Source organism: Balaenoptera ricei, chromosome 1 (assembly GCF_028023285.1).
Source record: "Balaenoptera ricei isolate mBalRic1 chromosome 1, mBalRic1.hap2, whole genome shotgun sequence".
NCBI classification, from domain to species: Eukaryota; Metazoa; Chordata; class Mammalia; order Artiodactyla; family Balaenopteridae; genus Balaenoptera; species Balaenoptera ricei.
In genome coordinates, this window is record NC_082639.1 from 76570513 (window position 1) to 76592081 (window position 21569).

The 21569-nt window shown below is 36.7% G+C and overlaps 1 protein-coding gene across 2 annotated transcripts in view; it reads left to right on the forward strand.

The window, feature by feature from the left end:
• HS2ST1 (heparan sulfate 2-O-sulfotransferase 1) overlaps positions 1 to 21569 on the forward strand; it is a 202950-nt gene that overhangs the window by 174646 nt on the left and 6735 nt on the right. For both annotated transcript variants that reach the window (XM_059925732.1, XM_059925739.1), the window contains exons 4-5: positions 7641 to 7779; positions 20526 to 20623. In XM_059925732.1, the coding sequence (XP_059781715.1) occupies positions 7641 to 7779; positions 20526 to 20623 (237 nt within the window). The remainder of the gene's footprint in view (positions 1 to 7640; positions 7780 to 20525; positions 20624 to 21569) is intronic.

Genomic DNA, 21569 nt, shown 5'->3' on the forward strand with positions numbered 1-21569 from the left:
TTCATACAGCAATATTGAAAACATTTTATAGGCAGCTTTAAAATAAACTAATTATTTTTTCTTTGCAGAGGCATTGGACCAATTTCATAAACTTCATTCATATGCATATTTTCCCTCAGGGCTGCATTATCCTTCAATTGAATGTTTGTTACCTTTTCACCTAAATGATTTATTTTTTTTCCACACACAGCTTGGTTTCTCATACTTAAGGTTTTCATTATTAAAATAATATATTGAGTGCTTTTGCTTTGGGCAAACGTCTTATACTTAGAATGAAGCTCTGGTGTATGCTAGGGTTTTTGCAGTTAAAAAAGTATAAAGGTTCTTGGAAATATTAATCTCATTTATTAAATATTAACATGAACATTTAAGGGTTTGAATATTTTCATAATGTGTTTCATTTTATTGGAAGCAATATGTATTGTGAAAAACTTTAATAGACCTTTACAAGATGTTAAACAAATACCTTAAAAAAATCAACAGGCGGAAATATATTTTGATGTATATAGTCACAAACTATTTTAGATGTAACTAGTATCTTTTAAAATAATTTTTAGTTTGTCATACTCACCATGAATGAGTAAGGAAGAGGAAAGGAACATCACTTTACCAATTTTTAAAATATTTTATTCTTTAAAACATATTCTTGAATGGTGTAGTACTTTGTGGAGTCCATTAAAATACTTGCCTTCAGGAGAAAACGGTCAAATTTGATGAAAGAGATATTTAGTCACATAGCTTTTCAACTGCCTTAGCAGAAACACTAAAGAGAGTACAAACCCAGGATACCCCAGGAAACCCAGGCAGTAAGATAAAGTATTAAATAAAGTATTCATTTAGGTTTAGGTTAATTAATTTAGGTTTCTAATTTAGACTGATCACTAAGAAGCACACATTTTATTTGCAAGCTTATATCTGCTCAAGCTGTGTTTTGGTTACAGTTATCTGTTTTGGTTTATCTGTTTTTATTCAGAACTTTAGAATAATAACAAAAATATCTTCTTGTTACATATTTGCATTCCTGTCCTGTCTTATTCCTTTTTGTCTTAACTCTATCCTTATTTTTTTAAGCACATTTCCTAGTTCTTCCTTCCATTTTTTCCCTTTAGTGTTTAATTACTGTTTTTTTTTAATTGGTGAACAAACCATTTTAAAATAATGCAGATATGCTAACATCATAAATTTAGAAATTTTCCCGTGGAAAAAAATTGTGTAGGCTAGACATTTTCAAATTGTGCTAGGGTGCAGGCAATATAAAGTTGAATAAGTTGCAGTTCTTGTCCTCGGTGAGTTCACTGAAACCCCCTTTTTTACTATTATTATCACTTCATTATGGTTCATTATAAACAGTGAAAATATTACAGCTTATCCTCCCTTTTAAATTTATACCACTCATTTATCAGCAGCATCTATCACTCCCACTTTGATTTTCTTCAAATTTTATAGAAAAGAAAAACATTTGAACATCTCTTTCAAAAACCTTTTTCAGAACATTTTCCTTTATAGAGGATAATGTCCAGCTAAAAGAAAACTATTTTAATGCTGTTTTTGATCAGACTCTGCTGAGATTTTTTTATGATCTAGCTACCTAGGGTCATATGTCAGCATCCGGTCTTAGAAAGATATTTGGAAATTATTCTTGATCCAACAGTCAGTTTTATTCAGGTCCACGTCAGGTGTGTACCTTTGTGGTCATTCCCCAGGAATGCGTATGCGTTTTCATCACCATCATTTTGGTTTCTCTGTATCACCCCTGTTGCCTTTTTCAGAACAACTGAGGTAAATCAGTAAAGAAACAGATATGTCGGGACAAGAAACACATAACTAAATATTTCACTAGGTTTAAAATATCCTAGAGAGTAATAAAGTGACAATATTTTAGGCTTAAATAGAGTTTGGTAGTATGTAGATTCATGTGAGATTGTCCCTTTTGCCTTGTACTTATCTGCTGAACCAGTTGAAGTTTGCACCACTTTCTACAACTTTCAACAAATATGTCACAAACACTGTAGAAACATTTTAAAAATTATTTTAATCATTGCAAGTAATATGCGAGAGTTGGCTTTTTATTGATTTGTATTACTAGCTCTTTCTGTAGCATTGATCCTGTAGATGCTAAGGAGCGATCTCTCAAGTCAGATTTCTAGTTAAATCCCCCTCAGTTCCTTCCCAGCTCAGCAGTCTCAGCCACATGACTTCAGATCTTCAGTTTCCCCATTTGTAAAATGAGGATAATTAAAGTAACTACTTCATGGGTGGTTGTGCGGATTAAATATGATAATGTATGTGAAGCAGTTAGTTTGTGACTCACACAGAGCTGTGTTAGGCTCTTTTAAAACTCTGTCTTCGTTCAGTTACCATGTTGTCTTACTGGTGTTTTCTTCTCCCTGTCTGAGTCTGTGCTGGCCCTCCTTATTCCCAAGTCCTAATAAGGCATTGCTCAAGATCCTCTCTTTGCCTCCAATGTTCTCTTTTGGGAAGTTTACCCATTTTTATTTATCAAGACATCCAAGCAAGAAACTTTAGAGTCATACTGAACAACGCTTTTCTTTGCCACATATATCTAGTCAGTCACCAAGTCTTTTGAACCTGGCTTCTTTCACTTAGCATAATGCTTTTGACATTCATCCAATTTGATGCATGTATCAGTAGTTAGTTCCTTACTGAGTAGTAAGGATGGAGGCACCACCATCCTTACTGTCCATCTACCAGTTCCTGGATACTTGGGTTGTTTCCAGCTTTTGGTGATTATGAATAAAGTTGTCAAAACATTTGCATACAGGTTTTGTGTGGACACAATGTGTTCATTTCTCTTGGGGAGAACCTAGAAGTGGGATTGCTGGATTGTATGGTAGCTCTGTAAGACACAGCTAAGCTCTTTTCCAAGTGGCTTTATTATTTTGCAGTCTCACCAAAAGTGCACGAGAGTTCCAGTTGCTGTGTATCCTTACCAGCCTTCGGTATTGTTGGACCACACTCCCCCCTTTTTAAAATTTGGGCCATTTTAATAGATGAATGCTCTTTTTAAGAGGTAAATAATTATTTTAAAAATCTTTTATTCTTAACATCATTATCAGTGGGACCAATAAATACCAACAGGCCATTCACTATTTTTGAAACAAGACAATGGGAACTTACCACTAGAAGGATTTGAAGGTTTCTATGTACACTTTAGGGATAAGAGAGTCCAGAATAAATATGTACAGTCCTCCCTTGTTATTTGCAGGTTCCGCATCCACAGATTCGTCCAACCACAGGTTGACTGTATAAGATATCTTTTTTCCCCCTGTGAGACTGCTGATTAACTAGAAGTGTTAAATCTGGTATGAAGCAGAAATCTCAAAGCGTAATGCTTCCCAAAGGCTATTCAGCCCTCCTTCAGCTTCATCATCTTCCATTTAGGCTTTGTCTAGCCAGTTGACAAGGTTCCTTTCAAAAGTTCTGAGTATGCACTTGTTCTTTTAGCTATTCTTGCTGTTCATTCATCTATCTAGGCTATACAGAGTGTGGGTGTAAGGAAATGTGCCTGGTTTGTCTCTCTCGCTGTCGTACATGTATGCTGACATGGCAAGAATAAGGTTTCTTACCAACCAGCTGCTCAGATTATATTTTTTCCCTTTTGATCGCCATATAACATTGCAGATTCATACCAAATCTGCTGTTCTCTTCCTAGGAAGATTATGTTCTAATGGGTCAATGATAGTTTAGTTTCCTGGAGGGAAGATGGGTTTTCTGCTCTTCCATCTGAGCCCTCCTGAGGAACAGCTCAGATGACTGACCAGGGTTAAAGCTGGAGTCTGCAACTACAGAACATAATTTTTCCACTGGTACAAAACTACCTGTTTGGCAAAAGTTTTAAACATACAAACTTAAGAGGATGCTTGTTTCCTAACTAGCTGAGCTGAATGGCCTGATGCTCTTTTGTCATGCCTGTTTTCAGTTATAATTCCCTGCCTTTATGTCTATACAGCCATACCCTAACTTATAAATAATAGTTCTTAGCCATTTCAGAATAAGTTCACAGAGGTTATCTCATTAAAATCATGTTTCATACATGTAAGCACCACCCAAAGCCATGCCCCAGAAAGTCATTTCCCAGACAGCAGGAAGTGTTTTGTCAAATGCCATATCCCCCTTTCACTTCTACTTGGTAAGCATTGCTATCTGTTCCACATGTCAGGGACTAGGAGAAAGCAAAAAAGAAGAGGCATTGGTAGGAGATGTTCTGGGACGAGGTAATTCCCAAGGGAATAGTTCACGTGGATCTGTGGCTAATAATGGAGATGATAAAGGAGGTTCCCAGGGAATCCCACAGTCTTAAGAATGGAGTCATTGCCCCACTGCCCTGTGCTTCCCCCTTTTAGATTCCTCTTACAAGACTCAGCTCTAGCAGTTAACGTAGCAACTGTGTATCCCTGATACCTCCCTACCTACCCTCTTCTCACTAGTGGGTGCACTGTCCCACAGAAAGGCTTTTGTAAGTGGCCAATTCACAATGGTCTATTCAACCTAATTCTAATATCCAACACCTATGTTTCTGACACCTTTCTGAACACTAGTGATAAAGCCATGAACAAGAGAGAAACAATCCTCTGCCCTCATGGAGCTTCTACCCTGATACCTAATTTGACAGTGCCATGTACTTGCAACAATACTGTTTCTTCCTTTAAAAAGCTGTGAAAAAAATTTTTTACTGAATTGTTGGTTTTATAGGTTTATGAGTTGTTCAGTGAAAAAAATACGTCCCAAGTTCTAATAAACCAACTCACAAATTTAATATAATAATGTTTTACCAAAAAGTTCTGTGTAGTTTTCAGTATTCCCATATGTACAAAGGATTTTAGTGACTTAGACTTACACTTACTTAATGGTGAGAAAAGGACTAGAATTCAGGAGAGTTGACCCCTTTTTACACACAAAGCAATTTTATAGAATACAGCTTGTTTGTAAGTTAGGACTTCCTGTTCAGTTAATTTACAATAATTCAGAGGCTAAAAGAATCGAGTTATATCCAGGCACCTTGCTTTTTTCTCTTCTGTGGCCTCTTTTCACTACTCATTTGCTTAAGCATTTAGTATAAAACACTTATAGAATGCCTGCTGTGCGTAAGACATTTATTGTAACAGGCAGAAGTAAGGGGAAAATGTGAAACTAGTTAGGTTAGCTGTGTGCTTTTTAGTGCCTTTGAAAAAAGATTTTAGTAAGAAGGGAAATTCGTTATAAGTAGTTAGCTAAATTGAGGGTTTCTGTGGACAGACGAGTGAACCTATCAAGATTGTCAAGAGAATAAGCAACTTTCACTATCTCTTATTGAGTCATACAGCTTAAGCTTACTTTTCTCATTTCTCTCTGTGATTCCCAGTTTTAGAGAGATTGCTAATATTTTTTTAATCTTTCAAATAGTACTAACCAGCGGGCAAGTATTTATGTATACCAGGCCCTGTGAAATATATAAAGGAAGTGCGAAGCACTGTGCCTACCCTCAAGTGGCTTATAATGCTATTGGGGAGGAAAGACTTACAAGAGAAACACTATAGCAGGACAAGCCAAGAGTAAAACTGCCTGATAGCAATAGCTCCTGGGTGCAGGTGTCAAATGAAAGCAGATAGCACTGTGTGCTGGAGTCATCAGGAAGACTTCCTAGACTTCACAAGATTTTGTTATTGCCCGCTTCAGTTTATTCCAAAACAACAGCCAGTAACCTTTTTCCCCCCAGCTTTATTGACACATAATTGACATATAACATGGTGTAAGTTTAAGGTGTACGATGTGACGATTTGCTATACACATATATTGTGAGATGTTTACCACAATAAGGTTAGTTAACACATCCTCACCTCACATGATTACCATTTCGTTGTTGTCGCTGCTGTCGTGATGAGAACATTTAAAACCTACTGACATAGCAACTTTCAAGTATACAGTAGGTACAGTATTGTTCATTATAGTCACCATGCTGTACATCAGATTCCATATCGTGACACTTCTCTGCTGACTCAGGAAGGCCTCCCTCCTGATACTTAACATGCTCTACAAGGCCCACGTGATCTGCACGTCCTCTACCACCACCCCCGTCTCTCCACTCCCATTCTCTGTTACTCTCCCCTTCCTGATTCTGCTGCAGCCAGATTGACCTCCTTGCTGGTCCTCAGAAATGCCTGGCACTTAGCTGCTTTGGGGCCCTCATACTTCGAAGCCTTATCTTCCTGGAACACTTTCTCCTAGATATCTACATGGCTCTCTTCTCATCACATAATAATAGCACTGCCTCCCTGGAAAACCCTGTTTTGAATTGTACTCTCCCCACTTCTCCCTATTCCATGCACTGCATCATTTCTCTCCTTGGTATTTTTACCATCTAACATATTTACTTATTTTTTGGTTTATGTTCTGTCTCTCCCAAGTAGAATGTTAACTCCAGAAGGACGAGGAATTTTGTCCTTTTTTTTCACTGCTGTTTTCCTAATATTAGAGTAGTTCCTGGCATATATTGGACACACAAAAAGGTATTTTTTGAATGAATGAATGTAATAGAAAGAATAGGAAAATGAGAAAGGCATTCTAGTTAAGGAAGATAGAATGAGCAAAGGCATGTAAGGAGAAATAGGAGTTGTTGGGAAGCAGAAGAGGTGGGCCTAACTGTAACAGATAGATGTTTCTTGTTTGAGGAGAGTTGAAAATAAAGTTAGATAAGTACGGTGGAACCCAAGACATAAGCCAAGCAGACATTAACAACCAAGCAAAGGAGTTTGGGTTTGAAGTCAACATAAACAGTAGGGGTATTTCAGGTTTCTAAGAAGAGTGATCTAATAAATTAGGAAATATCAGTTGAGAATTGGTATGAAGGTAGACTGAAAGGGAGAGAGACTGGATGCAAGAAAACCAATTCTTCTTATTATAAAACCATCAATTATTGCAGTAATCCAAGCAAGAGGCCTACCAAGAGGGCAGTTGTGACAAGAAAGGAAGTGAGGAAGACAGGTCAAATCTCTGAGAAAGCCTACAAAAGAAAAAATCAGAAGGACTTGGTAACCGTGCTAAAGAAGAATAAAGGAGACTCAGGATAACACTAAGGTTTAAGGCTGGGATAAGTGAGGATATTAGAACAGGAATCAGCTAGACAATTCTAGGATGTGCAAGGGTGGCTAAAGTATACTCCTTCTGTGTTCCTCCAACTCTATCATTCCCTAAGGAAATAATGCTGAAGACTTAATGTTTTTCACTTCTATCTTGTCTTTAAAATTAGCGTCACAGAAGTTAGGCTCAAATGATCGCGCTTGTGTGGACTTCTGCTGTATCCATTGATAATGTTTATCTAGTTTTGTGGTTCAGAAGTGAGAAATCATTGCTATGTGAAATTGAAATGTTTTATGTAATTCTTGCTAGTAAAATTTAAAATTATTTGTCACTCAATTTTCCCTTCTCTCCTTTATCTTCAGCTGTAATTTTAAAATTCTTATTTCTTATTTACTTTTTTGTAATATAATCCTAAAATATTTTCTAACCTCCACATACTGTATTTTATTTAAATTAACTCATGTTTTTTTCCATATAGAATTAATACCTCAAACTTCAATTTCAGGACACCCCAAACAGAATGAAAGGGTTGATTTCACCTTTTAAATTTTGCTCTATTTCAGATTTGGTGTGAAGAAGAAGCCAATTTACATTAATGTCATAAGGGATCCTATTGAGAGGCTGGTTTCTTACTATTACTTTCTGAGATTTGGAGATGATTATAGACCAGGGTTAAGAAGACGAAAACAAGGGGACAAAAAGGTAATATTTTAGTTTTAGAATTTTTATAAAGATAATTGTTTATGAAATGCAATGAACAGTGAATGCTTTTAAAATTTATTAATGATTATAAATATATTCCTTGCTTATTGTGGAAGATTTCAAAAGAACCCAAAAGTATGAAGAAGTAAAAGTAAAACTACTTTGTAGTTGATATTTTGGAGTATATATAATATTTTGTCCTTTTAAAAAATATTTTATGTTTGTTCTGGAGCTGAATATTTGTTTAATTACAGCCCTATTAATAATTTTCTATGAGCTCACTATAATAATTCATTAATATATATTTGTGTACATAGTTTGGTTCTCTTAATCTTGATGATGGCAGTTTACGTTGATTTGTGATCATCTGTTTAGGGACACTATTTTGTTAAAGCAGCTTATTTTTTCAGGCAAGATGAGAATAATAGCTTAACAGGGTTCTTACTTAGGAGGTTCAGATTTGAGTTGTCTTCTATTTAAGTGCATCCTCCAGAGTAGCCCCAGACTTGTTTTTCTAAGCAACCAAACTGTGTCACTTTTCTGGTGGAATACCTTTACTGGGACCTCATTGCTCACAGGATTGCCCAAGGCACAGGAGACGCAGTCTGACATAGCCTGAGACCTCCTTCTCCTGCCTCATTTTCCCCTCAGGCACCCAGTGCCTCACTGGGTGCCTTACCTGAAATGTCACCGTCCTCCAAACTTATTACTTCATACTTTTTGCACACGTGTTGTTCCCTATATTTAGAATGTCTCTCCTTCACTCTGGAAAACTCTTTGTTCACCTTTAAGATCCAGCTCAAATGTTACCTCTTTCATAAAGTCTTTTCTGGCAGTGAGCCATGTCCCTTTCAAAGTTCCCAGAGCACTGCATTCAAATCGCTATTTTAAAAATATTTATTTTGTGGTACTTGAATTATTTGTTTACATATATGTCTTCTCCAAAAGGCTGTGAACGTCCTGAAGCAGGCGCTATATTTCCTTCACCTTTGTCTCCTCCATATCTAGTACGAGTACAGTGCCTAGTTCATCTGTACGGGTTCAGCAAATGGCTCAGTGAGGGAATTCTGCACCTTTTAAACCTAAAGTGTTGCGTAGTGGTGATGCTAGATACTTGATGTATTATAGTAATTAACACCCAACAGTTAATTTTTTTCTACGTTGGATGTGCCCTCTGTCACATGAGAAAGCAATGGTTCTTTTGTTTTATTTACCTGTTTATGTTTTCTAGAAATTGCTATTTCTTTCCTTAGTCTCAAGGCTTTAGACAGAAGGTACTGATCCAAACAGTACCCTTTTTTTTCAGCGTCCACTCATCTCTTAGTATTATATAATCTTCTAGAAAAAATATATATAATTATATTATTATGGATAGTCTGTAACATTTTGTAAAATCTGTAATATAACGCTTTTGTGACCTAGTACTTTAAAATTTATTGTTAGTTATTTCTAAATTCACTTCAATGCTAACTACTTTCTTTTTTAATTTTAGCCCTATCATTTGTACTAGCTCTTACTCAGTAATTGTTAGTACCCATCTCCCTCCTTCAACTAAAGGAATGTTAGTGTTGGTAAGGAAAAGATTCACAGTCACGTAGGTTCCTACATGTATCACGTCACGTCAGCCCTGGATACCGTAGTTTTGTGGTTGCTATCCTATGTAGTTTAGGGAATTAGGTAACAATAATACTTAATATAACAACAATAATAGCTCACATCTATTGAGTGCTTCTTGTTTATCAAGCTCTGTTTTAAGTCACATATTATGTATTTTTTCAGGTGGCCTGTACAACAATTTTATGGGATAGTTGCTGTTGTTGTGTCCATTTTACAGATAAGGAAACTGGGGCACAGAAAGGTTAAGTACCTTGCCCAGTGTTATACTACCAGTAAATGGTGGTGCAGGAATTTAAATGCAAGCACTCCAATTCCAGAGCTCACAGTCTTAACCTCTCTATACCCTTGAAAAAGGAGGGAGGAAAAGCAACATGTCACTCGATATTTTTATATGAGAGATGTCCCGAAGTTGTATATTCAATGCTCACAGAAAAACCCAGGCAGATATTTTAACGTAGTCTCCCTTTCATCTTTGAAAGCTTTAGGTAGGTGTGCCCTCTCCAGCCTGGAGATTTAACCAATCTTCACCCTAATGATGATAGGTCTTGGTTTGTTTTTTTTAATGTCATTATAAAATACATATTAATACACCTGTTTATTTAGATGTAATATTAGTAACATCAGCAAAATACTATTGTATTACCTTAATTCTCACAAGGACAGGGCCATCTTCAAATGCTTTATCAAAGTAAAGAATTACTTTGTTTTGTGATAGGCAAAATAGACCTTTTCAGTCTTGAAACATATTGAAACACACATTTTTAAAATTTGGTTTGTTTCTCATGACATAAATGTTGGTAACATTCTGGCACCTAATGAGTTAAATAAAGTTGTTATATTGCAAATAATTCCTTAATATCTTTAACTGGCAAGAGTTTTCTTTAATAAACTCATATCTGTAAAGTTGGTAAGGCTTCGTGGCATATGGCATTTTGGAAGACGGCAGGGTATTTGAAGAAAACAGGGATTAAAAAGTGGCTATGATGATGTAGCGAATACCTGGCAAAGGCTAAGGCTGGAAATACCTTGCAATGGCTTCATCTCCAATTTCTGGTTACACTGTCAATAATTTCAAAGCCATTTTAGTCATATGTATATGCCTGTGATAGCTTTCAGTTGATCTTGTAAGGAACATAAGATTTGTTTTATTTGGGAGATTTCAAATACTCTGTTTTTCAAACTTTATACCTAGAGTTTTGCATAATTTAATCTCTGTCCCAATACCTGGAAAATAGGGATATTTAGTAATCCAAAGGTCAGCATTCAAGAACTACAATGTATAAATCAGTGGTTCTCAAACTTTTTAGTCTCAGAACTCCTTTTACTCTTTTTATTGAGGGCCGCCAAGGAGCTTTTATCTATGTGGGTTATATCTATTTCTGTTAATATTTACCAATATCAGTAAATTTGCCAATTGACTGAGAAATTTATAAAATAGTAACTAATTTAATAGTAACAGTAGGAGACCATAATATGGTAACATAAATAATATATTTTAATGCAAATAACCATTTTCAGAAAAAGGTATAAATAGTGGCATTTTACATTTTTGCAAATTTTTAAAACACCTGATTTAATATCATATAGACAGCTGGATTTTCGTATCTGCTGCTGAATCAGTCTATTTAATACATTCTTTTGGTGAAATGTATGAAGAAAATTCAGCTTTACACAGATATGTAACTAGAAAAGGCAGTATTTTAATAGCCTTTTCAGAAAATTGTGGAAATTCTTCTTTAATATTACACTAAAACTTAACTAGTAGTAGTTTCTTAAAGGTATTGAAGTGTGGAATCTGAAACCATAGCAGTTAACCTTTTATGTTCTGCTGCATTAAAATCCACTGATAAATTTCATACTTTGAATGGATTTTTTAACCAAGCATAATTTTTTAACCTCATGTATTGGTCATTTGGAACACATTAGTTCACTGAGTTATGTGGATCTTCCAAGTGTTGGCGCATTTTATTATACAATATCAAAAATTCACATTCGTTAATGTCACCACTTATCTCATCAGAAAAGTCTTTAAGTATTGGGAAACCGTCAGGCTTATGGTGACAGAAGAAGTAAAAATAAATTTAAATTTTTATATTTTTTAGTTTGAAAGCTTAGCTTTTATCACTGGCACCCACAGGATTTCTCCACCTTGACACTATTGTTGCTTTCGGCCAGAGAATTCCTTGTTGTGAGGGCTGCCTACACATTGTAGGACGTTTAGCAGCATCTCTGACCTCTACCTGGTAGCATCTCCCCTACACCCTCCAGGTGTGAGAACGAAGAAGTTCTCCAAACATTGCCAGATGTCACCTGGGGGTCAAAACAGCACCAGTTGAGAACTGCTGGGCTACTAAGACTGTCAGTTGTTTTCTTTCAAGTGTCAGGCCCACTTTGTTCATTTTAAGAAAACATTAACCAAATACCCAAGTTTGAATAGTTTGTCTCTCAGGCCTTCTTTCATCATAGGCCTTCTTACAGCTTCCAAATAACTACACCTATAATTCTCATCACTCACATTTTCTAAATATGTAAATATTTATCTTATGAACATTTCAGTTTTGTACTATCCTATTATTAAGCATTTTTATTAATTATTGTTTTATTAGCAGAACACCAAGGGGGTTATACTTATGGAAAGAGTGTATAGTTACATGCTGTAAATAACAATCTAAAGGAGAATCAGTTTTTGCTTAAGAAGTACTCATTGATCTCAGAGATCACAATTCCTACCCCAATTTGCTTTTCGTATTTCTTACTCTAAATTAACTAGACTTATTGACAGCTGTAGGAATTATAATGAATTCAGAATATTATACCTCAAAATATGTATTAGTTTATAAAAGATATTAATGAGGTTAGAAGAATTCCATACTTAGCCACTACCTGATCCTACTACTGGCTTACAAAACACTGCTTCCATAGTGCTTAGCAATTCATAATCCCCTGACTGTGGTTTGCTTATGGAACATGGATTTTATACAAAAGCATTTGAGAACTTATTACTGTTTGCTTAGAAAGTGTTTTATATGTAAAAAACACCACAGGAAAGCAATATAATATCTTTGCAGTTCATATTTAAAGTTTTGATAACTTTTTGTTGTAGACCAGTTTCTCTATCTCAGTAAAAGGTACAATCCAGAGTAAGCCTTGACCTGTCATTTTCCCAGGCTTCTGATCGAACTACTATATATGTGGTTCCTTTCACCAAAAGAGAGAAAATGGAAAGAAAAGTCCGTTGTAATGAAGTTGAAGAAAGAGACGATGAGTTCAAATTGGACATTATTTTTAGTCATGTATAAGCAGATGGAAATATCCACTAGAAATGTATTTGTGTCTCAAGAAATAAATCTGAACTTAATCATAGATTTGGGAGTCATCAGCATTAGGTGGGAGTTGAAACAAGGGATTGAATGAAATTGCACTTGGGAAACATATAGAGTATGAAGAGAGGACCAAACGAAAAAGGAAGAAGAAGAAGAGGGGGTACAAATATGTAGCTTTGGGGAATGACAACATTTAAGGCGTAGGCAAAGGGAGGGAAGCACACCAAGAAGACTGAGGTTGGAGAATCAGAAGACAAACCTGGTGAGTCCTTGAAATGCATGGAAAAATAATTTCAATCACGAAGAGGTTAGTGAATTGAGAATTTAAAACTTTCCCTTAGACTTGTCAATGGGGAGGTCAGAGAAGGTGCTTATGTGGAATCCAAAGGGTTGAGGAGTGGGCTTCCCTGGTGGCGCAGTGGTTGAGAATCTGCCTGCCAACGCAGGGGACACGGGTTCGAGCCCTGGTCTGGGAAGATCCCATATGCCACGGAGCAACTAGGCCCGTGAGCCACAATTACTGAGCCTGCGCATCTGGAGCCTGTGCTCCGCAACAAGAGAGGCCGCGATAGTGAGAGGCCTGCGCACCGCGATGAAGAGTGGCCCCCACTTGCCGCAACTAGAGAAAGCCCTCACACAGAAACGAAGACCCAACACAGCCATAAAAAAATAATAAATAAATAAATAATTCCCATTTAAAAAAAATAAATAAATAAAAACAAAGGGTTGAGGAGTAACCGTGAGAAGTTAAGACTGAGAGGAAAGACTACTCTTGAGATAGAAGTTTGGCTTTGAAGGGAGCAAAAAACATGAGAAATGTTTTACTAAAGACGACAGATACTTGGGCATATTAGTATACCTGAAGAGAGCAAGGGGTGATGATGGAAGAAACTGGAGAAAAATTGGTGAAGCAGGGTCTCAGAAGGGAGTGAGAAAGGGTATTTAAAGATAGGAGGAAATACTTTTTTACAGATGAGGGCATTAGGGGCTGCAGATGCAGATAAGCTTTTATCTAAGCAGGAATCAAGGGAGCTCACTCTCAGCTTCAGTTTTCTGTATAAAATATGAAGCAAGGTCATTTGTAGAAAAGGGTTTGAATGTAAATATAATTGCCATCACTATCAAGCATCAAATTTTGTTTAATTATTTTAACCGACAATTCTAGGAATTAAATATTTAAACTAATAATCTAAATAGTCTAAAGAATATTTTGATATTTCCTGCTTTTAAAAACATTTGTATGTAGTTCACAAAGAATTGCTCTTTCTAAGCATAGATGGTGTTTAAGTGAAAAAGCTGATCATAATTTTTTGTTTCTCTGGTGTACTGAACTGAGTTTTGTTTTTGCTTTTTATTTTAAGAAGAAATTTTATAAGAGAAAAACATTTATTTATAGAAAATTCTATTTCTGAAATGTGGTCAGAATGTTTAGGAGAGGTGAATAGAAGTTAGCAAACAAGTGGGAAAGTTCTGGTGGGCAGCATTTGAGTGACAGTTGCCTTCTGTGCTGTGAGTAGAGAAGCCCAAGGGCTGATGTCACTGTTGGAGTCAGTGGAGAAGTTCATCTTGATTAAGACGCCATTGGATTGATTCATTGAGCTGTATGTGGTCAAGATGGTACTGAGTTTCGTTAACTTGATTTCACTCACTAGGAAATGCTTGGTTTACTTTATGCATCACATATTTATAAAGAAAAAGGAGGGCCTTCCCTGGTGGCACAGTGGTTAAGAATCCGCCTGCCAATGCAGGGGACATGGGTTTGAGCCCTGGTCCAGGAAGATCCCACATGCTGCGGAGCAGCTAAGCCCGTGCACCACAACTACTGAGCCTGTGCTCTAGAGCCCGCGAGCCACAACTACTGAGCCCGTGTGCCACAATTACTGAGCCCGTGTGCCACAACTACTGAGCCCGTGTGCCACAACTACTGAAGCCCTCGTGCCTAGAGCCTGTGCTCTGCAACAAGAGAAGCCACCGCGATGAGAGAAGCCCGCACACCGCAATGAAGAGTAGCCCCCTCTTGCCGCAACTAGAGAAAGCCCACGCGCAGCAACAAAGACCCAACGCAGCCAAAAATAATAATAAATAAATAAAATAAAAAATAAATAAAGTATGAAAAAAAATTTTAAAAAAGAAAGAAAAAGGAGAATTTCTGTTTTACATTAAGATCTAGCACACTCATGTATGTTCGCCAGTTTTTGATTATTCGTATTTTTTTTTTTTTTTCTTTACATCTTCCTTGCTATTGGCTGTCTTTGGGTTGTTTCTTTTAAGTTGATAGGAGTGAAACACCTCTGCCAAATGATAAGAAGGAACTATAAAGGAGGCAAAACCCAAACTATTTTTCCACTTTTATATTATCTAGTAAAACGTTTGGTAGGTGAATTAAGGTAGATGCTTCTGAAACAAAGAAATTAAAATGTTTAGGTAGATTTTTTCTGTCATACATAAAAGCCTAAAGGTGAGGGGCCCAGGATTTTAGAGCAGCTCTGCTGCACACAGTCATTCAGGGAGCTGGGTTCCTGCCATATTGTTACTCTGCTACCCTTCAGGGGCTTGCCCTTATGTGCTCGGTTTAATTTGGGCCACCACGACATCTGCCTTCCAGCTCATGGGAAGGAGGGAAGTTAGAGGCCCACCAATTTCCTTTTAACCAAGTGACCCAGAACTTGCTCACATCATTTCTGCCCCCAGTCTCCTGGCAAGAACTTAGTCATATGGCCATACCTACCTGCAAGAGAGGCTAAACTCTATGAATGTGGAAGAAGGGAAGAATGGATTTTGGTGGTAACTCTTATACTGCCAGAGTAGGCTAGCAGATTCTAAACTACTGGCCAAAAATAAACTTGAAGATTATCTACAGATTTTGTTTGAAATACTAAAATACTTTTAGTATTTTAGAACACAGGAAGAAGGAGTTGGCTAACTAGAGAACTTGGGTCAAAATAGCCATCCTGCATGCTTAATCAGTTTTAATTCCAATAGTGGATATTTAAATTTCCAAATTTTTCCATATAGTGACTCTATGGAAACTTTTAATACTGCAGCCTCTTTCAATGTCCTATTTTCTTATTGGGTTGGCCAAAAAGTTCCTTTGGTTTTAAAGTAAAAATAAAAGACACATTTTTCATTTTCTCTGAGAACTTTATTGAACAACGTATTCACCATTTTGTTCCACTACCTTCTGCCATTTTTCAGGCAACTTCATAATTCCATCTTCCCAAAACTTTTTATCTTTTTGAGCAAAGAACCGTTCTAGGTGCCTTTTACAGTCTTCCAGGGAATTGAAATTTTTTGCATTAAGAGAATTTTGTAAAGACCGGAATAAATAGAAATCCAAAGGTGCAATGTGTGGTGAATACAGTGGATGAATCAGAACGTCCCAGACAAGCTGTAACAGTTTTTTGCCTGGTCATCAAAGAAACATGTGGCCTTGCGGTATTCTCATAGAAGATTATGTGTTTTCTGTTGACTAATTCCAGACGCTTTTCGTCGAGTGCTGCTTTCAGTTGGTCTAATTGGGAGCAGTACTTGTTGGAATTAACTGTTTGGTGTTCTGAAAGGAGCTCATAATAGAGGACTCCCTTCCATCCCACCATATACACAACATCAACTTCTTTGGATGAAGACCGGCCTTTGGTGAGGTTGGTGGTGGTTCATTTCACTTGCCCCACGATCTCTTCTGTTCCATATTACTGTACAGTATCCACTTTTCATCGCCCATCACAATTTGTTTTAAAAACAGAACATTTTCATTACATTTAAGTACAGAATAGCATGAGGAAATATAGTCAAGAAGGTTTTTTTTTTGCTTAACTTATGTGGAACCCTGACATCAAAGCGATTCACATAACCAAGCTGGTGCAAACGATTTTCAACGCTTGATTTGGATATTTTGAGTATGTCGACTATCTCCCGCGTGGTATAACCTTGATTGTTCTCAATTAATGTCTCGATTTGATCACTATCAACTTCAACTGGTCTACGTGACCGTGGAGCACTGTCCAGCGAGAAATCTCCAGCACGAAACTTCGCAAACCACTTTGGACACATTCGATCAGCCACAGCACCTTCTCCATACACTGCACAAATCTTTTTTTGTGTTTCAGTTGCGTTTTTACCCTTCTTGAAATAATAAAGCATAATATGCCAAAAATGTTGCTTTTTTTTCTTCCATCTTCAATATTAAAATGACTACACAAAAATTCACCAACTTTGATGTTTTTTAAAAATGCACGCTGATATGACAGTTATCACAATTTAACAAAATTGTTTCGAATGAAGTTAAAGACAGCTAAGCGCTACTAGAGCCATCTTATGGAAAAAAACGAACAAACCTTTTGGCCAACCCAATACATTTAAGCAAAATCTTTTTAATGTCTTTGAATCTTACACGCACACATACACACACACAGTGGTGGTACAGTTTATGAGTTCACTCACAATCACCTTAGTAATTCATTTCTTTTTCATCTGATACTCTATTCAGATGGAGGTATAATGAAGCAGAGCACCTCTTCTGAACTTCAGAAGCACTGTACTGTGGTTTAGGATTTGTTTGAAATTGATTAGGCGTGAAATCAGAAACCTTCTGTTATATCACCACTGGGTTTATTGGAACCTGAGATATGGTAGAGATAGATACATAGGTTGTTTTCTTTTTATGAGCTGCAAGGTGGCATAAATCATAATAAAACCACTTTTTAGAAAGTGACTTAGACCAGCAAATCTAAATCAGACCATCTAGTAAATTTCAGACATAATGTAATGGCCATTGAAATGGGGTTAATTGAGTCTTAAGTGTAAACTGAGATGTTTTCACTTAAAAAAATAGATTGATATGGATGTGTGTGTGTATATATATATATTGGGGGGTGGGGGGGAAATCCTAAGAGAATTTGAGAGAACTCTAAGGAACTGTCAAAATGCTTCATGAAAAAATTTTACTGCCCCTGTCTTCATCTCAACTAGAATTGTACCTTTAATCCTCATGCAAAATCTCCAAAGTGCAGTCTTTCCAGCCATTTACAAATATTGATTATGCAAACAATTGGTATAACAATGTATTGTATGCTATGGAGGACACAATGATTGTGCAATCAGTTGGTATAGCAATATATTGTATGTTGTGGAGGACACAAATGCATACTGCATGATCCCTCCAATAAGTGTTTTCTATAGTTCAGGAGAGAACATAATACAATTTTTTTTCCAAAGTACATGAAGCAAGTTCTTTAAATAAAGATGTATATATAAATAACATACCTGGATCCTAAAAGCTGGCTATTACAAGGCAGTATTTAATTCACTTATATGAGTTAAAAAAAAATGGGGCTTCCCTGGTGGTGCAGTGGTTGAGAATCCGCCTGCCAGTGCAGGGGACACGGGTTCGAGCCCTGGTCTGGGAGGATCCCACATGCCGCGGAGCAATTGGGCCCGTGAGCCACAACTACTGAGCTTGCGCGTCTGGAGCCTGTGCTCTGCAACAAGAGAGGCCGCGATAGTGAGAGGCCTGCGCACCGCGATGAAAAGTGGCCCTTGCTCGCCGCAACTAGAGAAAGCCCTCACGCCGAAACGAAGACCCAACGCAGCCAAAAATAAATAATCAATTAATTTTTAAAAATAAATAAATAAATAAATGAGAGACTTCAGGCCAGAGTAGTCATTGGAAAGATAGTCTTCATGTAAACTAGATTGGTGGAGGGAAGCACTTTCAGAAGAAGAAAATGTAGTCAGCAAAATATATGGATTTGCAGGTACATATGACATGCTTAAGAAACTGTAAAACAGGTTCATCTGGTAAAGATGGAAGTTATACATGGAGATAAGGCTGGACTTGCACACTGAGGTCAGATTATGAAGCATTCTTTAAAGCCAGGATAAAGAGTTTGTATTTCTCTTTTTAAAAAGATATTGGAAGCTATTGAAGTTTTCTGAGTAGAGGATGTTAGAAGTGACTACTTAGACTAATCTGGTAGTCTAAGAGCAGATTGAAGGAAGGGAGGGAAGGGAGCCCAATTAGGAAGTGATTGTGAGAATGGAGACATGACATGGTAAGATCCTGATGGAAGTAAGATTGGAAAAAAAAAAAAAAAGATGCATTAGAAAGACATTACCTCAAGGATGTTAAATGAGGGAGAGGAAAAATAAAGAAATGTTCTGAGATCTTGAGTCTGAATTACAAGGGGCAATGTCATCCTGTTGCCAGAAATACTGAATATGAGGTAATACTGGAAATTCAAATGAAAATGCATACTAGGTATCAGAAGATAGGTAAGAGGTGATGGATCTGGGGGTACAGATTTGGAAGTCTTTTGCCTAGAAATTATAAATGAAGCCAAGGAAGTGTGAATAAGCTAAGGAAGGGAGTGGGTAAAGAGAAGACAGCTGAGTTTCCATACTTGGTAGAAGGACCAAAACATGCCTTAAAAGAAGATAGTGATAGTACATTCAGAAAGGTACAGAGAACCAACAAAAACCAACAAAAAAGAGGAGTGTTCAAAGAAACAGACAATGCTGTGGAGGTCAAGGAGAACAAGAACCAACAAAACATTGTAGTTGACTATTAGGGAGGAGAGGTGAGGAGAGAAAGACAAATGTAGACACATCCCATTTATTGAGTGCCTACAGTGAACCACTCTTTGTGGTAGATTCTTTTATAATCATGATTTTATTTCTTCCTCAAAGTAAGATTATGTCCTCCTTTTTCAGATGAGGAAACTAACACAGAACTTACGTTTTTCTGGGTTCAAGATTCAAACCCAAGTCATAAATCTTTTTCCTATATCATGGTGAAGGTCATCTGTAAAAGAAATGGGCAAATCAATTGTGGGCTGCAGTTTGCTGTTGCCTCTTAAATGTTGCCAGAATAAAGATAATTATTCCACTATACCCCTAGCCATAGTCAGATCTAAGGGTTTGGGGTCCTATTCTTACTAGATTTTTGGTTGATAGGGACCTTTGAATTTATCTAATTTTATAGATTAGAAAGTGAGGTTTGGAGGCCATAAAGACTTACTCAAGATAGGGTCACACCTGGTTCTAGAAACTCAGGAGTCTGGACTCTGGATGCGTTCTCCTTCTACTTTTACATACGCCATCTTCTCAGAAATAACAGGTGGTATTTATAGATGTCTACTCCAACAGCCTGAGCTCTTAAGTTTGTTCTCTGGCATCTTAATATCATTTCAAATAGATAACGCCTACTGTAAAAATGCCTGTGACAGACAGTAAGTACTAAAGAAAGTGAAGTTGATTTAATTTTAGATCCATAACCTGTGAGTCTCTTTCCCTTTTAATTAATTTAGTCAGATGCATTTGGAGAGGAGGACATGCAAGTCATAAGTATCCAGGGTCACTTTTGCTTTGTACAATGATTTTTTTTTTGTTGTTTTAATGAGAAAAGGGGAAAAGACTTGTGTAGTCCTACTTTATATTCTTTTCAAATAATTGTTTCACAAAGAGTATCTTTAACCTTGTTTTTAATTTACTTCGGTAAGGGGATAGAAAATATAAATACACAAATTCAACATAAACCAGTACTTAATTTCAAGGATAAGTTGTTATCTGGGGGATGTTCCATTCATATAATAAAAGAATTCTTATAAACATTGGCATAAAAAACAAAGATGTGAGAACAACCCATGTTTGACTTTGCTCAGTATCTCAAGTATGTTTTTGTAACCTATCACTTTAATTCACTACCCGTCCCATCCACTGCCATTTATTTAATAACTTAACCACATTAAGATATTTGGTAGGTGAGGCTCGAGTTTATGGCTCACATGTGCTGCTTTGTCTTTTTTCCAGACCTTTGATGAATGTGTAGCTGAGGGCGGCTCAGACTGTGCTCCAGAGAAGCTCTGGCTTCAAATCCCATTCTTCTGCGGCCACAGCTCGGAATGCTGGTAGGGAGATAAAGTTAACTTCAATCAGTAATCTATTTATTATCTCTATAATCTGTATTTCACAAGAGTGAATGTGTTAGTCAAGGGCTAGGTGTAAGGAAGTTCGTGAAAGACCAGACCAAAAATAACATGTAATTAAGTAATACCTAGTTTTTAGTTACCTTTAAGTGCATTAAAAAGATTCTTCATGTAAAACATGCTTGCAGTGATTTCTCAGATGCTGGTTTTTAAATTTTTTTGTTTTTGGTGTTAGGTGTCTTGCTATGTTCTAGCAGTGGTCTTAATTAGAGGTCAGGGGTCCTTTCATAAACCTCATTTTCTCCTAAGCTTATTGTTTGAGTCATCCATTTTAGATCAAGAAGAGGCTTAGTGGGTAAATTATTCACCTGGATTTACTGTTAAACTGATTTGACTTTGAGAGAAGCCAAGGTAAAATAAAGATATTATATCTTTAATAGAGTTTATTTCCTCAGAATGTGCTGAGTTTTCAGTTTAAAAAAAATATTGGTACGTATTTGTTCTAATCAATCATTTTAATAGGAAAAGTAGAAAAAAACAGGAACACATTCAAAGTTAGTATCTTCCTTAAAACCATGAGCGATATAAGGAATGCCTTCTGTTCTTTCCATCATTATTTGAGATATAGTATTAGATTACTGTGAACCTTAAGGTCCTACTCAATAGATTATATCAACGCATAACACAGTTGACCCTTTGAACAGGACAGGTTTGAACTTCGCAGGTCCACTTAAATGCAGATTTTTAAAAATAAAGATGTATTACAGTACTACATGATCCGTGGTTGGCTGAATCCTCGGATGTGGAGCTGGGGATATGGCGGGCTGACTGTAAAGTTATATGCAGATTTTCAAGTGGGGAATGGGGGATCGGGTCTGGTTGGCACCCCTAAATGCCCGTGTTGTTCAAAGGTCAACTGTAATAACAT